Raw genomic sequence first — 25,935 nt, forward strand, 5'->3', positions numbered from 1 at the left:
GTCGCAGGCTCGACAAAAAACTGAGTATCCTAGTCAATTATGATTGGAGTTAAGCGCACCTGCGACGTGCAGAATTCAAACACACAACCTCATGTGTTGCTTTGCTGGTGTCACAGTAATTGAACTACTTAGACCACTTGGCCACCAAGGCCCTGCTGAAACTGGAAACAGCATGCCTAAGTAAGGATTTATATAGTCAGTCAATACGGAAAGAAAAGTTAATTATCAAAAATACCGAACTCCAAGGAAAATTCAAATCGGAAAGTTCCTTATCAAATGGCAAAATCAAAAACTCAAACACATCAAACGAATGGAAAATAACTGTCATATTCCTGACTTGGTTCAGACATTTCCTTATGTAGAAAATGGTGGAATAAACCTGGTTTTATAGCTAGCTAAACCTCTTACTTGCATGACAGTCGCATAAAATTTATTATATTGACAATTGCAACAAAGTGTAAACAAAACAAACAGACATAATATATAAAAATGTCAAAAATAGGGGTACAGCAGTCAACATTGTGTTATGATCTTAATCACTATAAAAACAAGCAAATATGTCGACAATAAAAAAAACAAAATGGCATATAGACAAAGAAAATACGCAAAAATGAAAGACAAGAATACAAAAAATGACCACAGCACAACAAAACAATGGTGAGATCCATAAGTACCGAGCCATGCAAAAAGGATATTACCAAAAATGGACTAAACAGTAAAGGTTAATAATTTACAAAGACAAATAAAAGAACACTATAACATGTAATTAAGATAATAAACAACTCAGTACCTAGAATCTATACTTCAAGACCATAGATGTACTTTTGTTATTTGTAAAAGCTTTTAGTGTTATTTAGTTAAACTTTGTGTTCACCACATCAAATATTTCTAAGAAATTTTTAGTCTTTTAGCATCATACCCAATTAAATTGATTTAATAGAAAGAAATTTATTCACTTCATTTGAAAAAATATACAAAATCAATCTACCATTAAATCCGTTATTTATTTGAGAAAACTTCTACGAATTCAAATTAACTTTTTAATTATACACATCAAAAACCTTTTTTACTTTTTCCACGTATAAATTTTCTGTGACATTTTAAATCTTAGTAAATTATTCAGATGCTATCCTTACATAAGCTGTATCAACTTTGGTATTTACATTTACAAGCATGATTACCATCAGCAGGGAAGGACAATTATTTTTACTTTTCTTGGTTTACTCATCATTGGCAATATTCCTTTTAAGGATAACTGTTGGTTTTCTTAGTTTCATGGAAGATTTTATAGACAGGACAATAATTGGTTTTTTTACCGACTTTCCTTCTCATTTAAAACATTGCATGTGAAGTCAACTGTTCTGTTTACCTTTCTAATTTCCTGAGCAATTGGAACAGTTTTATTATATAGAAGCCATTGTATGTTGGATTTTTTTCTTAGCTTTCTCATTATATTGAAAATAACTTATTATTAAAGGTCAATAATGGCATATTCATCTTTGCTTAGAATCCTAAATATTGAAGACTTTACTTCTAAGGCCATCTGTAATGTTTTCTTTGTTTCCTGCCTATTCAAAGAATATTACTTATAAGTTTTTATATATTCACGACAACCAAAACAGTTTACTTATAAATTTTAATTCTCTTTCTTTGTTTTCAAACTAAAAAGTTCATTACATTATACAGAGGGTTTTTTATGAACTATATGGATCTGCAATAGAATTGACATTAAAGGAATGCAAAAATACCAAATCAATTTTTTTTTTTATATCTCAAGTTTGCCAAGGAAACATTTATTACAATTAGGTGCTTATTTACCAAAAATACATAAAATCTTTAAGATAGACACTCAAAATCAGGAATAGGTAAATATATATTTAACCTATAATCGTAAATTATTGACAATTTACAGAATAATTATTTCTTCATTTCATCATTTAATTTTCAAAATTAAATTAAAAATGAAAAATTTGCATTCTATGCAAAACATACAATATAATCATTATAAGTATGTCTCCACAGAATCTATAATAAAATATAACATTAACAATTAGTATGAATCAATATCCTGATAAAAAGGCCAGGTTTTAAAGAAAACTTAACTGTCGATTCATTAAAGGACAGCTGTTGATAAAACAAATATAAATATACAGACTTACCTAAAAGTGACAATTTAAGAGTTGAAATGTTGTTTTGGTTGATAGCATCTTTAAGTGAAGGGTGGGTAAACTCTGCGTAACATCCCTGTCGGTGCACAGACATTATTGCGTTACATCTACTGTCGGTGTACAGACATTATTGCGTTATATCTATGTTTAATCAAACTCACACAATGATAACATAGATTTGCTCATCAAATTCTCATTTGCAGTTTTCCGTCAAATTGCCCATCTAAAATAAAAAAAAGAAAGCGTCGCTATATTGATTTGACGTTCAATGGTGATAGGTCTACAAATGAGACAATGTATCTACCTCTTTGTCATTAAAAATCAACATTTGACAGAGAAGTCTGAAGGTATATTTTAAGTTGAAAAAGAAGATACAGGTAAATAACAGCAAATCAAAATTAAAATCTGGTTTTGACCATTTATAAACTACTTTACTGTTATTCTAACAATAAAATGTCAGTGAATACTATAAGAGAGTGCACAGTAAGGAATAATAATAAAATTTCTGGAATTTCTGACAAATATCCACTTACATGGTTTTGTTATACTTTTTTCAAGTTATCATCATTTAAAAGATCACTTCAAATACTCATATATACATATATGTTCTTGGATGACATTCTTATAAGAATGCATGCAATAATTGACACATATCTCCTTATTTTTATATAGATATAAGAAGATGTGGTATGAGTGCCAATGAGACAAATCTCCATCCAAGTCAAAAAATAACAAAAATATCGAACTCCAAGGAAAATTCAAAACAGAATGTCCCTCATCAAATGGCAAAATCAAAAGCTCAAACACATCAAACGAATGGAAAACAACTGTCATATTCTTGAGATCGAACACTTCAAAAATATATGTATATTCATGATTTAAATCATCTGCACAAAATCCCCAGGATTTTTATACACTGTGGTAAGCACAGGATATCAGACTGAATTGTCTTTTGCATTGGACAATGGAACATTTGTGCTGCACTGATTTATGTATTTAAATAAATCAAATTTGAAAAAGAAGTGTATTTTTATACATATATGCATTAACAGATGTGTAAATAAATGCTATAAACATATTCCTATTTGTCCTTGTGTATTACAAACAATAAAAAAAATATGTAACTGCTACAGCTAATAGATGGGTAAACAAATATATTTTGGATCAACTTAAATTAATAATTGCAGCAGCCAGTACTGTAAACTACCATATAGACTTGAAGTTCTTACCATAATTCAACAACCTGAGTTTTACCAGATACAATTGGTGGCAAAATGAAAGAAGATCTTAATGATAACACTATGTTGAGGAAGGTTTTACATGTAGAACAATTTTAACTGCATTGTTTAAAAACTGTTTTCAAAGAAGATTCTTTTAAAGGATCAATTCCCTTTGGACAATTACATTGTTCTTGTTTTTTGTATAATGGGTTTTTTCTCACTTTTGTATAATTTTCTCTTTTGCAAATTACAGTATATGATCATGATGATATAAAACAGCCAAGGACAGGAGTAAACACTGATAGAATGATCAATGTACAACTAAACTGGTCCCCAGACAATTCATTGGTTAACATCTACTCATCATTATGGTAATCAATCTGTCAGGAACCAGGTCAGACTTCCATCTAAAAAACTATGATGCTAATATTCTTTAGCCATCATTGACACATTTTGATATTTAAGGTCTTGATTAAATACAGAAATGAAAAGTGACTTGTCTACCATGTAGGTTAATTAAGAAGGATAATAGAGATACTGATGAAGACCAGTACTGGACGAACTAAAAAATAGTTTAGTTATTACAATAATGCAAAAGATGTTCCCTATTTGAATTTCTATTCAAGATAATAAAAAATATTCTGGAATAAATACGCAAATATTGATAAATCTGACATCAATAAAAGTAGGTGCTTGATGATATGTTGAACCTTAAGCTTAAAGTTAGACTAAGAGGGCTGTCTCACAGGCTTAGGGAGCCTGCATCTGATATGCAGGTTTGGTTTTACATTTGTTTCTTAAAAACTGTGGGAACCATAAGTTTATTATCAAACCTCCTTGTATGGTTTGAACCGAGTTTAGGGAACCATAAGTTTTACCAAACCATTATCCAGAACATTCGATTTGAAAACTCAATAAATAATAATTACCACTCAAAAACCTAAATCCTAAACTAAAATTGTTGTTTTTTTAATAACAACTGTCACAAAGTCATGTAGTAATTGGCTTCATAAAATATTTTATAACTGAAGGGGTACCAACATAGATTTCACTTGTTTTATTTTCATAAAATTTTGACAAAAAATTTACTTCGACTAGTTGATATATATAAAAATTTTAAGAAATTTGAACAACAGTTTGACAAACACCAATTTTGATCATTCAGAAGGCTAATAGTATATAATTTAAATGTTCAGCTGATTTTTAATGAGTTATCTCCCTTAGGTGTTCTGTTACCACTTAAAGCAAAGCTGAATATTGTTTAGTAAACAAATAAAGAGACTCAAATAACAAACAGGAAATCAAAAAACAAACTTTAAAGACTAACGTAAGGTTGTAAAGTTGGTTCTTGTGAAATCAATGTAAATAGTCAAAAAAATTAAATACTGCACATGGAATATAAATCATGCAGCTCTGCAATCAATCTCACAAAAAATCTTACAAGAAAAAATACTCATGAACATTTCAGTCATAATAACTTACAATCAATTTTTGTCGTAACATTTTTTGTGAAATGAGCCCCAGTATTTGTGTTCTTCATCTTCAAAAGATTTTTGCTGATATTATTAATCAAATTTTCTATTAAAGCAGTTGTTAAGTAAGCAAAAAGTTTTTAAGTTCCCCCGTTTTAAAGTACAAATTAAGTCTATATCAGACCTCTATACTGAGTGTTCATTGATATGATTCAGGCTCCAATATCGTGGTAGCCATTAATCAATATATATAAAAAAACAAAACAACACTATTGCATGTACAGGACATATAGACATATCATAAATGTTTTGTTCTATAAATAATGAGAAATGTTTAGTTTAATTATGACTTATAAATCAATCCATATAATTTTATGTCTGCATGTTTGTCAATTTTGCTTAGCCTTCAAATATTTGCTTATAAAATTACCAATTAATTCACTAAGAAACTCTCAGATGGGATGTTTATTAAATATGAATGTTTTATGAAAAATTTATGTGAAATAAAACATCAAATAAATGGAAATGTAATAGTTCTGCATTATGGAGAAATGACTGTTTTTTGGATTTTGATTTTAGTAAACAGAAAGAGATCTTGGCACGACGGTTTTTCATGGTTTGATTCCACAATTCACAACCATGGTCGAGTAAACATAGTGATGATCTCATGCTTGGGTCCCAAAGGTTATTACCAGGGCTAAGTAAATGCAGCACTTAGTCTAATGTGATTCCAACGTTTAGAACCCTGTTTAAGAAAAAAGTGCCATGATCTTGTGGGATCAAAAAGTTTTGAACCAGGGCTAGGGCCATGGAAAAATAGCACTGATATGGTGGGCTCACAAAGGTTTGAACCTGGTCTAAGGAAACACAACACTGACCTAATAGGATTCCAAGGTTTAGAACCAAGTTAAGAAAAACAGAGCCCTGATCTAGTGGGATCTCAAAGGTCTGAATCTGGACCAAGGAAACACAGCACTGGTCTGATAAGATTCCAATTTTTAGAACCAGGTTTAAGAAAATAGAGCTCTGATCTGCTGAGATTCCAAAGTTTAGAACCAAATTTAAGAAAACAGAGCCCTGATCTGGTGGAATCCCATAGTTTGAACCTGGACCAAGGAAACACAGCACTGGTCTGATTGAATTTCATGGTTTAGAACCAGGTTTAGGAAAACAAAAGCCCTTATCTGGTGGAATCCCAAAGGTTTAAACCAAGGTCAAGGAAACACAGCACTTCTTTGGTGGGAGAGCCGGATCTGACGGACTTTAAAAGTTTAAAACAAGGTCAAAGGAAACATAGAGCACTGAATCTGTGGGATTGCAAAGTTTAGAACAAGGTCAAAGAAAACATAGAGCCCTGATCTGGAGTGATTGCAAAGTTTAAAACAAGGTCCAAGGAAACATAGAACACTGATAATGTGGGATTGTAAAGTTTAGAAAAAGGTCAAAGGAAACACAGAGCACTGATCTGGTGGGATTGCAAAGTTGGGAACCAGGTTTAGGAAAACAGAGCCCTTAAAACTTCAGATTATATCCCATGCCTTGAAACATAAAACTGGTCTGTTAGATTGAGAAATTCATTCATGACCCCTGGCTTTTAAATTGATCCTGTTGAGATTAATCTTTTAACTTTATGCTTCCGTGTGCATATCTAAAAGTAGTTATAGGAGTAAATGTCATAATCTTTCATGCTTCTGCTTTGGGACAATCCTGTCAACCGACGAGAAACTAAGCAAAGACCAGCTTTGTTTGTTATCTAAAAGATGCAGTCAATATAACTTAACACATGGTGTCATGGATCTAATGTATAACAGATTTACAAAACTATACATGAATTAGATTTAGAATGAAAATTCTATTAAAGTTTCTCACAGTTAAATGGAATCTGAGAATTAAGATTGATTTAGTAAGTTTAAATCTTTAAAGTTTGTTTTGTTAATTTTTCCTATCTGATTTAACCAGGAAGTTTAATCTCAAGAGAGCCATTCTTCATTTTAAATAATTACTTTATTTTGTGTTACTAAGGAAATACAATTAAGGTGAGATATGGATTTTATTTTGGTTAATATTCTGTTAAAAATAAACCAGAATTAATATCATTAAAATAATACTTGCTACTTCCTTCTAAATTATAATGCATGGTTAACCAAAGAATGAATTCGCAGGAATTTATTATTATATTTAAATAATAAAAATAATTTCAACATAGTTTTGTCAACTGAAAAAACAAACTTAATGGACCTGAATATGTGATTCTTCTGTGTAAAAAAAAGAATCCATCATGTTTGAAATTGATTTGCATGACAAAGACAAAACAAAATCCCTGAAATGGCTAGAATATATCAAAATTGTTGTTGTTCACTTTGTGGATTCTAATGTGCCCAGTGAAATCAGAATTTGGTAGAAATGTAATTCATAAAATTGGATATATAATGAGACAGCAACCTTACAAAATGAAACAATTAAAATTATTTTAGCTTTTTATTTTAGGAAATCATTTTACATAAAATGTTACCAGAAACTTTAATAGTCTAATAAGAAGACTATATCTAAATAAATGTTTTTATATTTGTCAGCATCAATCTATAATTTGACATTTACAATTTTTTTCCAAATTTAACTAGTGAGCTCAATCTGAAATCCTAAATAAAAAATCATTTCAAGAAGTTTTCTACAATATAACATCACAAGGGTGCACACACTGAAATGTCTCGCCTTCTTTACTGACCATTGATTTTATGTTGATAGTCCTAAATATAAAGCTTTACTAAAAGTATCACATAAACTTAACATGATCCAAGAAAAACTGGAAATACATGTACACCTATCAATCATTCAATACACCAAATATAGTTGACCTATGGCTTATAGTTTCTAAGAAACAGACTTAAACAGGAAAACTAAACATTGACCAATGAATTATGAAAAAAAGTCAAGGTCAGATGAACCATGCCAGACAAACATGTACACCTTACAATCAATCTATGGAATAAATATAGTTGACCTATTGCTTATAGTATCTAAGAAACAAACTTAACCATGAAAACTTAACATTGACCAATGAACTATGAAAATGAGGTCAAGTTCAGATGATACCTGCCAGACAGACATATACACCTTACAATCATTCCATACCACAAATATTTTTGACCTATTGGTTATAGTTTAAGAAAAAAAAGACCAAAACACAAAAACTAAACACTGAGCAATGAACCGTGAACATGAGGTCAAGGTCAAATAAAACCTGCCAGGCTGACATGTACATTGTAAAATATTTCCATACACCAAATATAGTTGACCTATTGCATATAGTATTAGAAAAAAAAGACAAAAAGACAAAAACTTAACTTTAACCACTGAACCATGAAAATGATGTCAAGGTCAGATGACACCAGCCAGTTGGACATGTACACCTTACAATCATTCTATACACCATATATAGAAGACCTATTGCTTATAGTATCTGATATATAGACTTGACCATGAAAACTTAACCTTGTTCACTGATCCATGAAATGAGGTTGAGGTCAGATGAAAACTGTCTGACAGGCATAAGGACCTTGCAAGGTACGTACATATTAAATATAGTTATCCTATTACTCATAATAAGAGAGAAATTAACATTACAAAAAATCTTAACTTTTTTTTCAATGAGTCACTGAACCATGAAAATGAGGTCAAGGACAATGGACATATGACAGAAGCTTTTAAGAAGTTAGCTAACGCTGCCGCCACCTGATCACTATCCCTATGTTGAGCTTTCAGCTTTCTGCGACATCAGGAATTACCAAAAATATTAGACAATACATAGTGACAGACCACCAATACCAGACTCGTCAGAAAAAGACATTCAAATAAAAAGGGGGCAAGCCAGTTTTACATTCACACAAAACTTCCCTTTAACTAAAATAATCAATCCCGTATGTCTAAAAGTAAAACACACAATAAAAACCCTGCATAGTCTAGCTATTAACTGGATGAACAAGGAAACACACAATAAAAACCCTGCATAGTCTAGCTACTAACTGGATGAACAAGGAAACAGGAAATAAAAACCCTGCATAGTCTAGCTACTAACTGGATGAACAAGGAAACAGGAAATAAAAACCCTGCATAGTCTAGCTATTAACTGGATGAACAAGGAAACACACAATAAATGTCGTCTGTTTATGTAGTTCATACGTGTTTCTCGTTTCTCGTTTCTAGTTTCTTGTTTTTATATAGATTAGACTGTTGGTTTTTCCGTTTGAATGGTTATACACTAGTAATTTTTTGGAGCCCTTTATAGCTTGCTGTTCGGTGTGAGCCAATGCTCCATATTGAAGGCCATACCTTGACTTATAATGGTTTACTTTTATAAATTGTAACTTGGATGGAGAGTTGTCTCATTGGCACTCATACCACATCTTCCTATATCTATATAAAAATCCAAAACAACACCCCTGAATATTGTCACTCAAGAACACATAAATACCAAAACAACATCCCTGAATACTGTCACTCAAAAACACATACAAATCCAAAACAACACCCCTGAATACTGTCACTCAAAAACACATACAAATCCAAAACATTTACACCCCTGAATACTGTCACTCAAAAACACATAAAAATTCAAAACAACACCCCTGAATACTGTTACTCAAGAACACATACAAATCCAAAACATTTACACCCCTGAATACTGTCACTCAAAAACACATAAAAATCCAAAACAACACCCCTGAATACTGTCACTCAAAAACACATACAAATCCAAAACATTTACACCCCTGAATACTGTCACTCAAAAACACATAAAAATTCAAAACAACACCCCTGAATACTGTTACTCAAGAACACATAAATACCAAAACAACATCCCTGAATACTGTCACTCAAAAACACATAAAAATCCAAAACAACACCCCTGAATACTGTCACTCAAAAACACATACAAATCCAAAACATTTACACCCCTGAATACTGTCACTCAAAAACACATAAAAATTCAAAACAACACCCCTGAATACTGTTACTCAAGAACACATACAAATCCAAAACATTTACACCCCTGAATACTGTCACTCAAAAACACATAAAAATCCAAAACAACACCCCTGAATACTGTCACTCAAAAACACATACAAATCCAAAACATTTACACCCCTGAATACTGTCACTCAAAAACACATAAAAATTCAAAACAACACCCCTGAATACTGTTACTCAAGAACACATAAATACCAAAACAACATCCCTGAATACTGTCACTCAAAAACACATAAAAATCCAAAACAACACCCCTGAATACTGTCACTCAAAAACACATACAAATCCAAAACATTTACACCCCTGAATACTGTCACTCAAAAACACATAAAAATTCAAAACAACACCCCTGAATACTGTTACTCAAGAACACATACAAATCCAAAACATTTACACCCCTGAATACTGTCACTCAAAAACACATAAAAATCCAAAACAACACCCCTGAATACTGTCACTCAAAAACACATACAAATCCAAAACATTTACACCCCTGAATACTGTCACTCAAAAACACATAAAAATTCAAAACAACACCCCTGAATACTGTTACTCAAGAACACATACAAATCCAAAACATTTACACCCCTGAATACTGTCACTCAAGAACATATAAATACCAAAACAGCACCATTGAATATTGTCACTCAAGAACACATAAATACCAAAACAACACTCCTGAATAATGTCACTCAAGAACACATAAAATCCAAAACAACACTCCTCACAAGTTCAATGAAGACTAAAATAAATTTTAATTGACATCTGCAGTGTTTGTGAGATGCCAGTAAGCAATTTAAAATAGAAAAAAGAACCATTTTAACAAAATTAATTTGAAAATAACACCTGTAGCCCTTGCAATTGAAGGATGTAAGAACTATTGCAAATTGAAATATATCAGTTTTCATCAAATATTGATACAATGTTTATAATAATAGCTGTAAAAGCTATTTTTGCATTATGCATACATTGTCTGTCTATAAAACTAAGGCACTGGATTTTAAATTTGCACATAATTAATTAAGCTTATTTATCAAATTCCTCAAGCTAATTTTATGATTGTTTGAAAATTGGCCAATTTTTCCTTACCATATATTTGGTTAATTTAGTAGGAGTATATATTCAAAGCATATGGTTATGTCTTTTCTAATAAAAAAAAACATTGTATACAGAGGTCTACATATATAAACAGGACAAATTCGTAAGGGTTCCGCGGAACCCAGTGTCTCGCCTACTTTTGCTGTTAATAGCAGGCTCAACAAAAATGAGGAAAAAAAATCAATAAAAATATTCCTTTAGATACTATCTTTTGATTGTAAGAAGCTTCTGTCAAAGTTTGGTATAAATCCAGGATAGTTTATGAATCTAATCAGGGGTTAAAAAATCCTCTAGCCTGACGCCCGGGACTTGAGCATTTACACCTCGGGCAATCAAAATTTTTAACCCAATATGCCCGACGGACTAGTTACAAAAAATTCTTGGCGTTTCCAAAATAGAAAGTGGAAAATCCCTTCATCACTATTCTATCTTAGCCAATCAGATTCAATTACGTCATCCGGGATTCCAAGAATTTGAACTGGTTTGTACAGGTCCTGTTGTACATTTAAAAAAAGAACAAATAACTCTGGGTGGCCCGGTATCATGTATTGAGCGCAATTCTCGTACTTTAAATATCGATCTCTCAGTACAACAGTACAAGGGGGAGCAATACAGTGCGTACTATTGAGCACGAATGCAACCAAATATTTCTAAATATTTCAGTACGGGCACCCAAGAAACTTTTTTTAAAACGAAAAACTGTAGATGAAAGGGGTAATGAGACTGACAATTCATCCCCCAAAAATGCCAAATACGACAGGGAAAAAGCGGAATAGTGTCCCGGAAAGAAAGATTCCCCTGGGCAAGGTCGGCCGTGTTGCTGATGAAAAAAAACATAGAATATTGCCGTTATTTTCCTGAGCACGCCAATAAAAAGTCTGCTTTGTATGTGGGAACAACTAAGTAAGGATAAGCACCACTGTTTGTTTACCAACAGAATAAAAAGCAGGTCAACAAAAATTATTAAATACAGTCTATAATGCTGCCTTCAAAACAAGGGACACCCACTTTGTAATTATGCAGCAAACTCTGATTTGTAAGGCATTCTCGGGCTAGCAGGTCAGTTTTGATGGGCTAGCAGTTCTTCCAACAGGACTAGTAAAATCCTGCTGCAAATAAGTCCCGGGCTAGTTACCTGTAACAAAATATTTTAACCCCTGCTAATAAATGTTTTTAAACTTTAACTGCAGACTGTATTTTATGTTAACTGGAAGAAAAACTAAGTCCATTTATAAGTAAAATACGGATAAACAGGTACAAATTTTAACAAAATTTCCTTCTAGATACTAGCTTTTGATCATAAACAAGCTTCTGTCCAAATTTGGTACATATTCAGGATAGTTTAAGAAAGTTATTAAAATTTTAAAAACTTTAACCAGAGTGAAAATATTGTTTCCTGGCAGAAAAACTAAGTCCATTTATAAGTAAAATACGGAAAAAATGAAATTTTTTTTTTAACAAATTTACTTCTGGATACTATCTTATGATCAAAAACAAGCTTCTGTCCAAGTTTGGTACAAATCCTGGATAGTTTAAGAAAGTTATTAAAATTTTAAAAACTTTAACCACAGAGTGAATGTATTGTTTCCTGGCAGAAAAACTAAGTCCATTTATAAGTAAAATATGGAAAAAATGAAATTTTTTTTTTAACAAATTTACTTCTTGATACTATCTTATGATCATAAACAAGCTTCTGTCCAAGTTTGGTACAAATCCAGGATAATTTAAGAAAGTTATTAAAATTTTAAAAACTTTAACCACAAAGTAAAATTGAGAATGGAAATGGGGAATGTGTCAAAGAGACAACAACCCGACCATAGAACAGACAACAGCAGAAGGTCACCAACAGGTCTTCAATGCAGCGAGAAATTCCCGCACCCGGAGGTGTCCTTCAGCTGGCCCCTAAACAAATATATATACTAGTTCAGTGATAATGACATTGAACATCTTTTTTATCTATATTGTGTCATAGATCAAACTTATTCGTTCAGTGTATATTTACTTGTTTTGTGTATTGTCTTCATGATCGAGTTAAGCCATTTCAATTGATATTTTATTGTGCGTCTTTTTATGTTGTACCACTGTTTCAGGTTTGTTGAAGGTTGGTGCCTGTTAGAACGTTTGAACCCGCTACATTTTTATGCACCTGTCCTAAGTCAGGAGCCTGTTGTTCAGTGCTTGTCGTTTGTTGGTTTGGTTCATAAGTGTTTCTCGTTTCTCGTTTTTTATATAGATTAGACCGTTGGTTTTCCTATTTGAATTGTTTTACACTGTCTTCTTGGGGCCCTTCATAGCTTGCTGTTCTGTGTGAGACAAGGCTCCTTGTTGAAGGCCGTACTTTGACCTATAATGGTTTACTTTTTACACATTGTGACTTGGATGGATAGTTGTCTTATTGGCACTCATACCACATCTTCTTATTTATAGTGTTGTAAAATAAACAAAATATATAGATGTCTTCTAGAGCTTTTGGTCAATGCCTTTCATTGATAAGCAGACTAAACTGCTTAAAGGAAGGTCTTAGACCTATAACTACAGAAACAAATCTCTATAGTTAAGGAAATATTATGATTTATATGTCTATATAAAAGGAATTAATGATTGGAGATTTATGATAAAGGATTTGTAACAGTTTCAATTTACTTGTAATCCATCAAAGAATGACAAGTACATCATTAAAACATAGCAAGTCTTAATGATAGCTGTTCAAAGGGACAAATGGAGAAATGTCATACAGCTTTTATCCATTTTAGCAGAAAAATGATTCTATCATATAAATATCAAGTCTAAAGATATGTCAATCACCAGGTATTAGAAGGTCAACCACTACAATATTTTTTGGTAAGTCTCCAAATAACTTCTTATAAAAGTCTGTTTAATCTGTTTCATAAAAGAAATTCAAAATCTCAAAACAGGTTTCTTGAGGGAAAAAGAAAATCTCATTTTAAACTAGCTTGTTGTAAGATCATAAGGAAGCCTTAAATCTCCATCAAACAAGATTCCTGAAAGGAAGCTAAACCTCCACTTCAAAGTCTAAAGCTATATCTTTATATTAAAAGGAATTTATTAGCAGATTGCAGTAAATCTCCATTGTAATTTTTAAAATTAAAAAATCTGTAAAATCAGTTTCCTGAAGCCAAAATCTCAAGTAATATATTATTCTGAGGGAAAGCAAAAGTCTATATCAAATCAGTTTTCTTGATGGTAAAATAAAATCTCCATTTTCAGTATAACTTACTGAGAGACAGAAGGGATGCTAAAATCTCCATTAAAACAAGTTTCCTGAAAAGAAGTGGAGATTTTAGCTTGCCTTCACCTTTCAAGATACTAGTTGAAATGGAGATTGTCTTTTTCCCTCAGAGAACTACTTTCAATTGAGATTTCTGCTTTTCCTTAGGAAATTATAAGTTTTAGTTGCAATTTTTGCTTTTCCACATGAAATTGTTTTCAAAAAGAGATTTTTGTTTCCCTTTAGGATAAAAGTATTTCAGTTGCTTTACATACATGTCATTTGGTCTCTGGTGGATTGCTGTCTGGGTCATTGGCAATCATACCACATCTTCTTATTTTATAATGAACATGGTAGGTCATTTAGAACTATGTTAAAGTCATGCCAATGCAAAGATGAAAAAAAACCAAAACTAATATTTAAGTCAAAAATAGGTCAACTGAAATGAAATTCAACTTTAATATGTTATAAGTCAATTTTAATTACATTTTAGAAATAAAACCACTAATTCATTGCCCCATTGCATTCTATGTTAAATTATGCAACTTCAAGCATTCACAGCTATTTTGCCTAAAGTTCAAAGTGGCAGTCATTTCATAGCAAAACTATACCATATCTAAAAATTGACCAATTTCTTTGCATTATTCACAACAAAATCGGTAGAAAAGCATTTTCCATTGACATCACAACTACGTTTATTATTATAGTCACATATTGTAAACTAACTGTTTTGGGGTTTGTATTACTGGATCTTTGAATTAAAAGTTTAAACGTCATTAAAATTAGACTGAGAACTAAAGGCCCTGTTACTGCACACTATCCTTTAAGGAAATTCCATTATGCTTTGCAAAATTAGATTAGTTTTCATGGTGAATGGGCTGTTCTTAAAGATTGCTGTTTGAAAAATATATTCATACACTCATCTAAAGAATTTTCACAAACTTTGTTTCAATTCTAGCAAATTTAAAATGCATCAAGTCTATTCTTACAGCCCCAGATATGTTACAAAGACATTTCTACATGCATGCAGAAAAATTACATATTTTTTTCTTTTTGACCGACCATTAAAAAATGGCTATTTACTATTCCATCAGATCTCTGACCTGAAAGATAACTGTCCTATATAACCTATATAAACAAAGACTAAAGTTTACAGAAACTGTTATCATTGAGTCTGTCAACCAATGCAATAGTCAATAGACATTAGCAGGAAGTATTGACAATTTGATGGTAATTTGTGACATTAAGGTCACACAGAATGTGCCATAGTAAAGATCCTATTAATCAGCAGGTCTGGCATCCTTTTATTATCACATTCAAGTCTAATTAGATACTTCCATATAAAAACGTTACATGTTATCTAAAATATGGAAATGATAGAAAATTGAATATTAAAGATATTTTAAGTGGCATAGGATAAAGACCAGTGAATATGTGCAGTGGCATGGCTTAAAGTCCAGTAAATATCTACAGTAACCGTACCACTGCAGATATTCACTGGACTTTTAGCCATGCCACTGTGTAGATATTTACTAGACTATAAGCCATGCCAATGCAGATATTTGCTGGACTTTAAACCACTGTTTAAAGTCCAGTAAATATCTGCATTTGCATGGCTTTAAGTCCAGTAAATATTAGTCATGCCATGGCTGTCAGTCCAGTAAATATCTGCAGTGGCATGGTTTAAAGTCCAGTAAATACATGCAGCTATATGACTTAAAGCCCATGAAATTTCTGCAGTGGCATAGCTTTAAGTACAATAAATATCTGCAGTGGCATGGTTTAAAGTTCAGTAAATATCTGCAGCAGCTTGGTTTAGAGTCCAGTGATTATCTGCAGTGGAATAGTTTACAGTACAATTAATATCTGCAGTGGCATGGTTAAAAGCCCAGTAAATATCTGCAGCTATATGACTTAAAGCTAATAAAAATCTGCAGAGCATTTTTTTAAGTACAATAAATATTTTCAGTGGCATGGTTTAAAGTCCAGTAAATATCTGCAGCTGAATGACTTAAAGCCAAATAAATTTCTGCAGTGGCAAGGCTTAAAGAACATCTACGTCATTTGGTCTCTGGTGGAGAGTTGCCTCATTGGCAAAAATACCACATCTTCTTATTTTTATAAAAAAAGTACAATAAATATCTTCAGTGGCATGGTAGGGCTTATGTGCAGATATTTGTCTTAAAGTCTAGTCAATATATATAGTGGTGTGGCTTAAATTCCAGTAAACATCTACAGTGGCATGGCTTAAAGTCGAATTTTTCCAATGAGATGACAGAAACTCCAGTATATATTTGCAGTAAAATTACATAAAGTCCAAATAACTACCACAGGACAAGACAGTTATTGTACATAAGACAACAATTAACCAAGCACCACAGGACAAGACTGTTATTGTACATAAAACAGCAATTGCATAAACATCAAAGGACAAGACAGTTATTGTACAAAAGACAGCAATCAACCAAACACCATAGGACAAGACAATTATACATAAGACAGCAATCAACAATACACCACAGGACAAGACAGTTATTGTACATAAGACAGCAATCTACCAAACACCATAGGTCAAGACAGTTATTGTACATTAGACAGCAATCACATAAACATCACAGGACAAGACAGTTATTGTACATAAGACAGCAATCGACCAAACACCACAGGAAAAGACAGTTATTGTATATAAGACAGCAATCACATTAACATCACAGGACAAGACAGTTATTGTACCTAAGACAGCAATCAACCAAACACCACAGGACAAGAGTTATTGTACATAAGACAGCAATCAACCAAATATCACAGAACAAGACAATTATTGTACATAAGACAGCAATCAACCAAACACCACAGGAAAAGACAGTTATTGTACATAAGACAGCAATCAACCAAACACCACAGAACAAGACAATTATTGTACATAAGACAGCAATCAACCAAACACCATAGGACAAAACAGTTATTGTACATAAGACAGCAATCAACCAAACACCACAGATAAGACAGTAATCAACCAAACACCACAGGACAAGACAGTTATTGTACATAAGACATCAATCAACCAATCATCACAGGACAAGACAGTCATTGTACATAAGACAGCAATCAACCAAGCACCACAAGACAAGACAGTTTTGTACATATGACAGCAATCAACCAAACACAACAGGACAAGACAATTATTGTACATAAGACAGTAATTAACCAAACACCACAGGACAAGACAGTTATTGTATATATGACAGCAATCAACTTAACACCATAGGACAAGACAGTTATTGTACATATGACAGCAATCAACCAAAACACCACAGGACAAGACTGTTATTGTACATAAAACAACAATTAACCAAGCACCACAGGACAAGACTGTTATTGTACATAAAACAGCAATTGCATAAACATCAAAGGACAAGACAGTTATTGTACAAAAGACAGCAATCAACCAAACACCATAGGACAAGACAATTATACATAAGACAGCAATCAACAATACACCACAGGACAAGACAGTTATTGTACATAAGACAGCAATCTACCAAACACCATAGGTCAAGACAGTTATTGTACATTAGACAGCAATCACATAAACATCACAGGACAAGACAGTTATTGTACATAAGACAGCAATCGACCAAACACCACAGGAAAAGACAGTTATTGTATATAAGACAGCAATCACATTAACATCACAGGACAAGACAGTTATTGTACCTAAGACAGCAATCAACCAAACACCACAGGACAAGAGTTATTGTACATAAGACAGCAATCAACCAAATATCACAGAACAAGACAATTATTGTACATAAGACAGCAATCAACCAAACACCACAGGAAAAGACAGTTATTGTACATAAGACAGCAATCAACCAAACACCACAGAACAAGACAATTATTGTACATAAGACAGCAATCAACCAAACACCATAGGACAAAACAGTTATTGTACATAAGACAGCAATCAACCAAACACCACAGATAAGACAGTAATCAACCAAACACCACAGGACAAGACAGTTATTGTACATAAGACATCAATCAACCAATCATCACAGGACAAGACAGTCATTGTACATAAGACAGCAATCAACCAAGCACCACAAGACAAGACAGTTTTGTACATATGACAGCAATCAACCAAACACAACAGGACAAGACAATTATTGTACATAAGACAGTAATTAACCAAACACCACAGGACAAGACAGTTATTGTATATATGACAGCAATCAACTTAACACCATAGGACAAGACAGTTATTGTACATATGACAGCAATCAACCAAAACACCACAGGACAAGACAAGTATTGTACATATAATGGTAATCAACTAAACACCATAGGACAAGACAGTTATTGTACATAAGACATCAATCAAACAATCATCACAGGACAAGACAGTCATTGTACATAAGACAGCAATCAACCAAGCACCACAAGACAAGACAGTTTTGTACATATGACAGCAATCAACCAAACACAACAGGACAAGACAATTATTGTACATAAGACAGTAATTAACCAAACACCACAGGACAAGACAGTTATTGTACATATGACAGAAATCAACTTAACACCATAGGACAAGACAGTTATTGTACATATGACAGCAATCAACCAAAACACCACACGACAAGACAAGTATTATATATATAATGGTAATCAACTAAACACCATAGGACAAGACAGTTATTGTACATAAGACATCAATCAACCAATCATCACAGGACAAGACAGTTATTGTACATAAGACAGCAATCAACCAAGCACCACAAGACAAGACAGTTTTGTACATATGACAGCAATCAACCAAACACAACAGGACAAGACAATTATTGTACATAAGACAGTAATTAACCAAACACCACAGGACAAGACAGTTATTGTACATATGACAGCAGTCAACTTAACACCACAGGACAAGACAGTTATTGTACATATGACAGCAATCAACCAAACACCACAGGACAAGACAAGTATTGTACATATAATGGTTATCAACTAAACACTACAGGACCAGCTGACAATTATTGTTCATATTGTTACAAGGTACATATAACTTATCTTTTCATAGTGAATCTGAACTATACTATACTATAGAGTAATGAGCCTACTTTTACTATTCTGTGTATCTTAACTGTTTGAGCAAATAGATCACCTGCCAAAGTTCATTAATATCAGTAATCAGACAACAAACTCTGACAACTTAGTATCTATCAACATATTTTCTTAATTAGCATTACACTAGAAATCAGCTGATTGTGTTCACCGTACAAGATAGAGCAAATTATTGATTCTTTCTAAGGAAATGTCGGGTAATTGCAATTGTTTAAAGAAACAGCAACCCAACAGTATCAATTTTATTATTTTTGTTGGATGTGGTTATAAACAGAGGAGGGGTGACAAGGTATCCAATCGTCCTTGTAAAAGTTAAAACTGTTGACACAGAGATATGTCCCGCTTTTTGTAATTTTAATAGTCAAATGCAAATAATGAAATTCAAATGGCAATATTTAAACATGCAAAACATTCAAATTCTATGAACCATGACTGAAGGTGCAGGGCCAAATAACCTTAATAGAAATTAAAGAACCTTAGTGAGCCCGCTCACATACCCCACGTCCCCACATTGTCATTGGAGAAATAAAATAAGTGTAAGAAAAAAAAATTGTATCAGAAAAAAAAATTGAATCATAATTTCCTGTCAATATGCACATCTACATAGTATGTCCTTATTATCTACACAGTTTCATGAAATTCTGTTGTGTGGTTTGAGAGGAGTTGCAATGACAAAAGGTTGCAGTAGTATATTGGGCAAATAAGTTCAAAGGGGCATAACTCCTGGAAAAAAAATTGAATCGTAATTTCCTGTCGATATGCACATCTACATAGTATGTCCTTATTATCTACACAGTTTCATGAAATTCTGTTGTGTGGTTTGAGAGGAGTTGCGATGACAAAAGGTTGCAGTAGTATATTGGGCAAATAAGTTCAAAGGGGCATAACTCCTGGAAAAAAAATTGAATCGTAATTTCCTGTCGATATGCACATCTACGTTGTATGTCCTTATCATGTGAAAAGGTTTCATGAAATTCTGTTGTGTGGTTTGAGAGGAGTTGCGATGACAAAAGGTTGCAGTAGTATATTTGGCAAATAAGTTCAAAGGGGCATAACTCCTGGAAAAAAAATTGAATCGTAATTTCCTGTCGATATGCACATCTACATTGTATGTCCTTATTATCTGAAAAGGCTTCATGAAATTCTGTTGTGTGGTTTGAGAGGAGTTGCGATGACAAAAGGTTGCAGTAGTACATTAAAGTAAATAAGTTCAAAGGGGCGTAACTCCTAGAAAACAAATTGAATCGTAATTTCCTGTCGATATGCACAACTACATAGTATGTCCTTATTATCTAGAAAGGTTTCGTGAAATTCTGTTGTGTGGTTTGAGAGGAGTTGTGATGACAAGAAATAGGACTGGCGGACTGACGGACTGACGGACGGACGGGTCAAAAACATTATACCCTCCGCAACTTGTTGCGTGGGGTATAATAAGAAATGTTTATAAAACTGCATACCATTATACCATTGACTTATCATAAGTGGTTCCTTTTAAACCAACCAACCAAAAAACAAACTTTAATTGGTAATATATGCTAAAGTTTTAAAGTCAATGAACCATGATGATAGGGTGGGGCCATATTATCTCCAGAGAAATGAGACTTGCAAATGTTTATACAACTGCATACCAAATATCATTGACTTCAACATTAGTGGTTTATCTTAAACTGGTCTAATAACAAACATTAACACATATATCTATGCATTAAAGTTTCAAAGTCAATAGACCATAACTGAGTGGAAAGAGCCAAATAATCTCCATGGAAATAAGATGTGCCAATGCCAATTCAACTGCATACCAAATACCATTGACCTACCACTAGTGGTTCCCCATGAAACTGACCTAATCACAAACTATTACATTGTTGATGATGCCGCTGCTCCCGCCAGAAACATCATGCTTTAGTCTCAATATTTTAACTTTGTCGATGCGAGACAAAAACCTTTCTTTTGAATTTTCTATTTATTATCATTTAAGGTTTTATTTTCTTTTGTAACTGCTCAACATTTAAAAAAAAATAGAAAAGTACTAAATTTTAAATCCACTTTCGTTTTTTTTTTAATATTTATAAACTAGTTGAGTCTGGTGATATGAACTGGTATATATAACATTATATTACATGTAAAGGCTATATCTTATCATTTTGCTGAAGCACTGGTTTATAAGCCATAAATTAGATAAAAGAATAATAGGGTAAATGTCAGTAATCCAACAACACAACAACACAAGTTATAAATAGGCATGAATTAATATTTACATAATATTGACAGCTTCTACTAAATTGGAGAAATCATGGGAATTTGAAAGTATGGAATTTTTTTTCACCAATTGATGAGAAACAAGAGTATTTTTTTGGTGATATCTTATGATTAAATAAAAGATGTGGGTATTCACCAATGAGAATAACAAGCCCATGACAAACAAAGAGTTGCACATATTGTCAAGCTAAGTATATCCCCACTCATAATTCAAAGTATTGGAAAACAGGAAGTTGTGGCATCTGACAGATCTGAAAAATGCTCACACCTAACAATTTATCAAGTTGCTGATGAAATATGAAATCATTCTGTTTCATAGTAATGAAGAAATGTGTGAAAAGTTCATTGAACATATTGAAAATTTAAAGTGTCTGCAAACAGGAAGTATGTAACTGACAAACCTTAAAAGTATGAGTTTTGTTCATTATTGAAGGCCTTACAGTGGCCTGTGGTTGTTGATTTCTATGCCATTTGGTATCTTGTGGAGAGTTGTCTCATTGGCAATTGTACCACATCTTCTTATTTTCTTACTTAAAAGTGTTCATATGTTAGAACTTACCATTATTTAAAGCTGCTGACCAAATATGAAGTAATTCTGTTAAGAAGTACCTGAGAAATGTGTGACAGTAATAGTTGTTGGACTAACGGACAGACAAGGTGAATGCAATAGCTCCACTTTTAGAGCGGAGGTACAAAATAAACAAAAAACATCTAGGTGTCAACAGACAGGTGTCTATACAATATGTCTAGCTCTGAGTTGGCTGAAAAAGGTCAAAAGTTGTGAACAAATTAAACAGAAACAATCAAAGATCTGCCTTCAATGACATTATTCTCAAAATCACTAAACAAAAATTAAGATAAAGACAATACAATTACTGACACTTAGGTTTCAGACCTGAGATAGAAACATGAATATGTGGCATTAAGCCATTTTCAACTGATTTTTATAGTTTGTCCTTATGTTTTGCTGTAACACCACTGTCCCAGATTAGGGGGAGGGTTGAGCGCTCACAAACATGTTAACCCCGCCATATTCTTTATGTACCTGTCCCTAGTCTGGAGCCTGTAGTTCAGTGGTTGTCGTTGGTTCATGTCTGTCATATTTGCTTTTAGTAAATTGTTTTGTTATAAACTAGACCGTAAGTTTTCTCATTTGAATTGTTTCATGTTTTTCTTGTTGGGGCCTTTTATAGCCGACTATATGGTGTGGGTTTTTCTCATTGTTGAAGGCTGTACGGTTGCCTATAATTGCTTACATCCACTTCATTTTAACTTTGGTGGATAGCTGTCTTATTGGCAATCATACCAGTGACATCTATTGTTATCAATTAGTAGAACACAAAGGAAATGTCATTTCTGGTCTTTTCCCCTATCTTAGACAATATTACCCTTGAGTGTTCTAACAAACGGTGTGGTTTTTTCTCATTGTTGAAGGCTGTACGGTTGCCTTTAATCACTTACATCCACTTCATTTGAACTTTGGTGGATAATTGTCTCATTGGCAATCATACCACATCTTCTTATTTTTGTATTGTATTACTTTTAAGAAATGATATAAATATTATATAAAATTTTAGTATTTCTTGACATGATCTTTCAAAACTGTAATTGCCAATGGACATTAAACAAGCAACAATCAATCAATCAATCTGTAAAGTTTTTATATTTGCCTGTAAGAGTTATGGATACTTTTTCGCAGGTGAACTTGTAATCAGCTGTAACAAACTTGACAAACTTTCACAAAAGTTTCCATCACAATTCTCAATGTTTCAACTGACTATCAACTGGCTTCTTCAAATCAATTTGTTTTTTATATATAAAATATAATTTCAATGTTTTAAATTTGAAAATCTAGAATAAAACAAACAAAACTTACCCCTTAATTGATTTAATATTCGTCCTAAAAATGAAATTCCATTAGTAATATTAATTATATTGATCCTCAATCATTAATAGTATGAAATTGAATATGCTGCATGTTTACTCATCATAATCACTTGAAACCTGTATCAATTTATTCTTCACAGTCTAAAACTTATACAAAACTAAATATAAACTATTCATGAAGAAATCATTGAGGGTTTTAGTTACAGGAAAATGAAAAATTCACTTGAGTTTTCACTTAATGTCCAATAAGGATATCATTATGACTTTTACTAAGCAGTCATATGAAAAATCAACTTTTACTTACAGCATATTCTGTACAATAATTTTTTTCACTATAAATGAGAATGAATACCATTTAGGTGTGTCGTATTATTGCATTCATTGGAGTTTTCATCCAATTTGCAAAATTCTTATACAAATATAAGTATTAGATCTCTTGTTACTTATTCTATTTTTGTAATTTTAGGTTCTCTCCATTTCTACTGACGTAATCCAATAGATTTATAGCAATATTAGACAGATGTTAGGGATGCCACTGGATTCAAGATCAAGAGCTTCAGATGTAAACTTTCCTATAAAAATAAACAAATCTAAGGTGTTTTTCATTCGGTAGCAGAAAACTGTTCTTTACCAATTTTTCTCTTTATTAAAACACTAATAACGAAGTTATAATAACTTGAGTTACATTTATTCATTCCTTTGATTCTTTGATGATTTGAACACCTGATGGATTATAAAAAGTGGTTTACCCCCAGGGTCAATGTAATTAATATAGTGAATGATTTGTGTTTATTTAACACAGTCTACTGACAACGTTTTACAATTTCCGAGCGGGGAGATTTTTGCGAACCCCTGTCAATGTATATTTGTTCCGCCTAACAGAAGTTCCACTGGAAACTTTGTTATAAACAATGTCATAATATCTGTTCCTGTTGGAACAAATATTCTATACCATTTATTCTGTTAGGAACATTTACTGTAATATTTATTCCAGTGGAAATAATATTCCATAATATTGTTTCCATTTGGAACTTATATTATGAAGGAACTTCTATTCAGTGACACCCCCATCCCAACCCCCTGGATCCTCCATTGGGCCATTAAGGTAACAGAGGCTTTCATACCTGATGACCTTTCATACCTGGTGACCTTTTGTGATGGATCCTCTGCCAAGATTTGTTTTGATTTCCCTGTTAATTTTTACCAGATATATAATCAATGGATTTAAATAGTCCTCCCCCACAATCAATAACATCAATATTACAGAGACCATTTTAAATCCATGAAATAAAACTAACAAAAGGAATTGAAATGTTCTCAATTGTCAATTGTTGTTTAATTGTTTCATCAAATCAAACTTTAGTAATTCATTCTCAGTATAACTGATAAATACAGAATACACATTCTACCATGAAAATTAATGTACAATAACAAATTATTGTAATAAATGTATATGACATTCTATAGATGCTGTTTCTTGCTACAGTATGTTATTAATGTGTAGACCTTACCCTAATTCTGTCAGGGGGATGACACATTTTTGTGGATGTGGGAAATAAGATGGGAAGTGGGATGTGGGAAATAAGGTGGGAAGTGGGATGTGGGAAATAAGGTGGTAAGGTGGGAAGTGGGATGTGGGAAATAAGGTAGGAAGTGAGATGTGGGAAATAAGGTGGGAAGTGGGATGTGGGAAATAAGGTGGGAAATAAGGTGGGAAGTGGGATGTGGGAAATAAGGTGGGAAGTGGGATGTAGGATACAGGGAGAACAAGTGGAATCTGGAAAAAAGTAAGGAAAAGAAGTGTGAAAAATTTATTCAAAAGTGGGATTTGGGAAATGAGCACCCCTGTGTCACCCCCTCTTCTGGATGCCTCTATGGAAAATAGGTCTGTTTAAAGATAGAGATGAATGTTGTTTGATATGATCTAAACTTCCTACACATTTGACAACATCCAAATCAAAGGAACAGTTGTTGACATGTCAAAGAATTCCGTTTAGAGCTGCCTTGAACTTTCAGTGAAGTGTAAGCTATTACTCCTAATTGAAATCCTCACTGTAACTGTGAGATCAAGATTGCAGCAATTAAAACACTGTTCCTTTTATTTGGGTTTTGTCAAATGTGTAAGAATGTTAGATCATTTTTAACATCAACTAAATCAATTTGTTTGAAGTATAGTCATACAAGTCAATATAAAATTGAGAATGGAATGGGGAATATGTCAAAGAGACAACAACCCGACCAAAGAGCAGACAACAGCCGATGGCCACCAATGGGTCTTCAACGCAGCGAGAAAATCCCCCACCCGGAGGTGGTCCTCAGCTGGCCCCTAAATAAAATTGTGTACTAGTTCAATGAAAATAGACGTCAGACTAAACTACAAAACATATAAATGAACTAAAAATAAATAAAAACATACAAGACTAACAAAGGCCAGAGGCTCCTGACTTGGG

The 25,935-nt window shown here is 32.7% G+C and overlaps 1 protein-coding gene across 1 annotated transcript in view; it reads right to left on the reverse strand.

Annotated features, from left to right (window-relative positions):
- LOC127706185 (nostrin-like) overlaps positions 1-23,516 on the reverse strand; it is a 166,812-nt gene extending 143,296 nt beyond the window's left edge. Inside the window, exons 1-2 of the mRNA XM_052210636.1 lie at positions 23,475-23,516; positions 2,160-2,391 (exon numbers count right to left, since the gene is read on the reverse strand). Coding sequence (XP_052066596.1) covers positions 2,160-2,262 — 103 coding nt within the window. The 5' untranslated portion in view covers positions 2,263-2,391; positions 23,475-23,516. The remainder of the gene's footprint in view (positions 1-2,159; positions 2,392-23,474) is intronic.
- Positions 23,517-25,935: the final 2,419 nt, after the last annotated feature.

The sequence above is a fragment of the Mytilus californianus genome, unplaced genomic scaffold (genome assembly GCF_021869535.1).
Source record: "Mytilus californianus isolate M0D057914Y unplaced genomic scaffold, xbMytCali1.0.p SCAF_6, whole genome shotgun sequence".
Taxonomy (NCBI): Eukaryota; Metazoa; Mollusca; class Bivalvia; order Mytilida; family Mytilidae; genus Mytilus; species Mytilus californianus.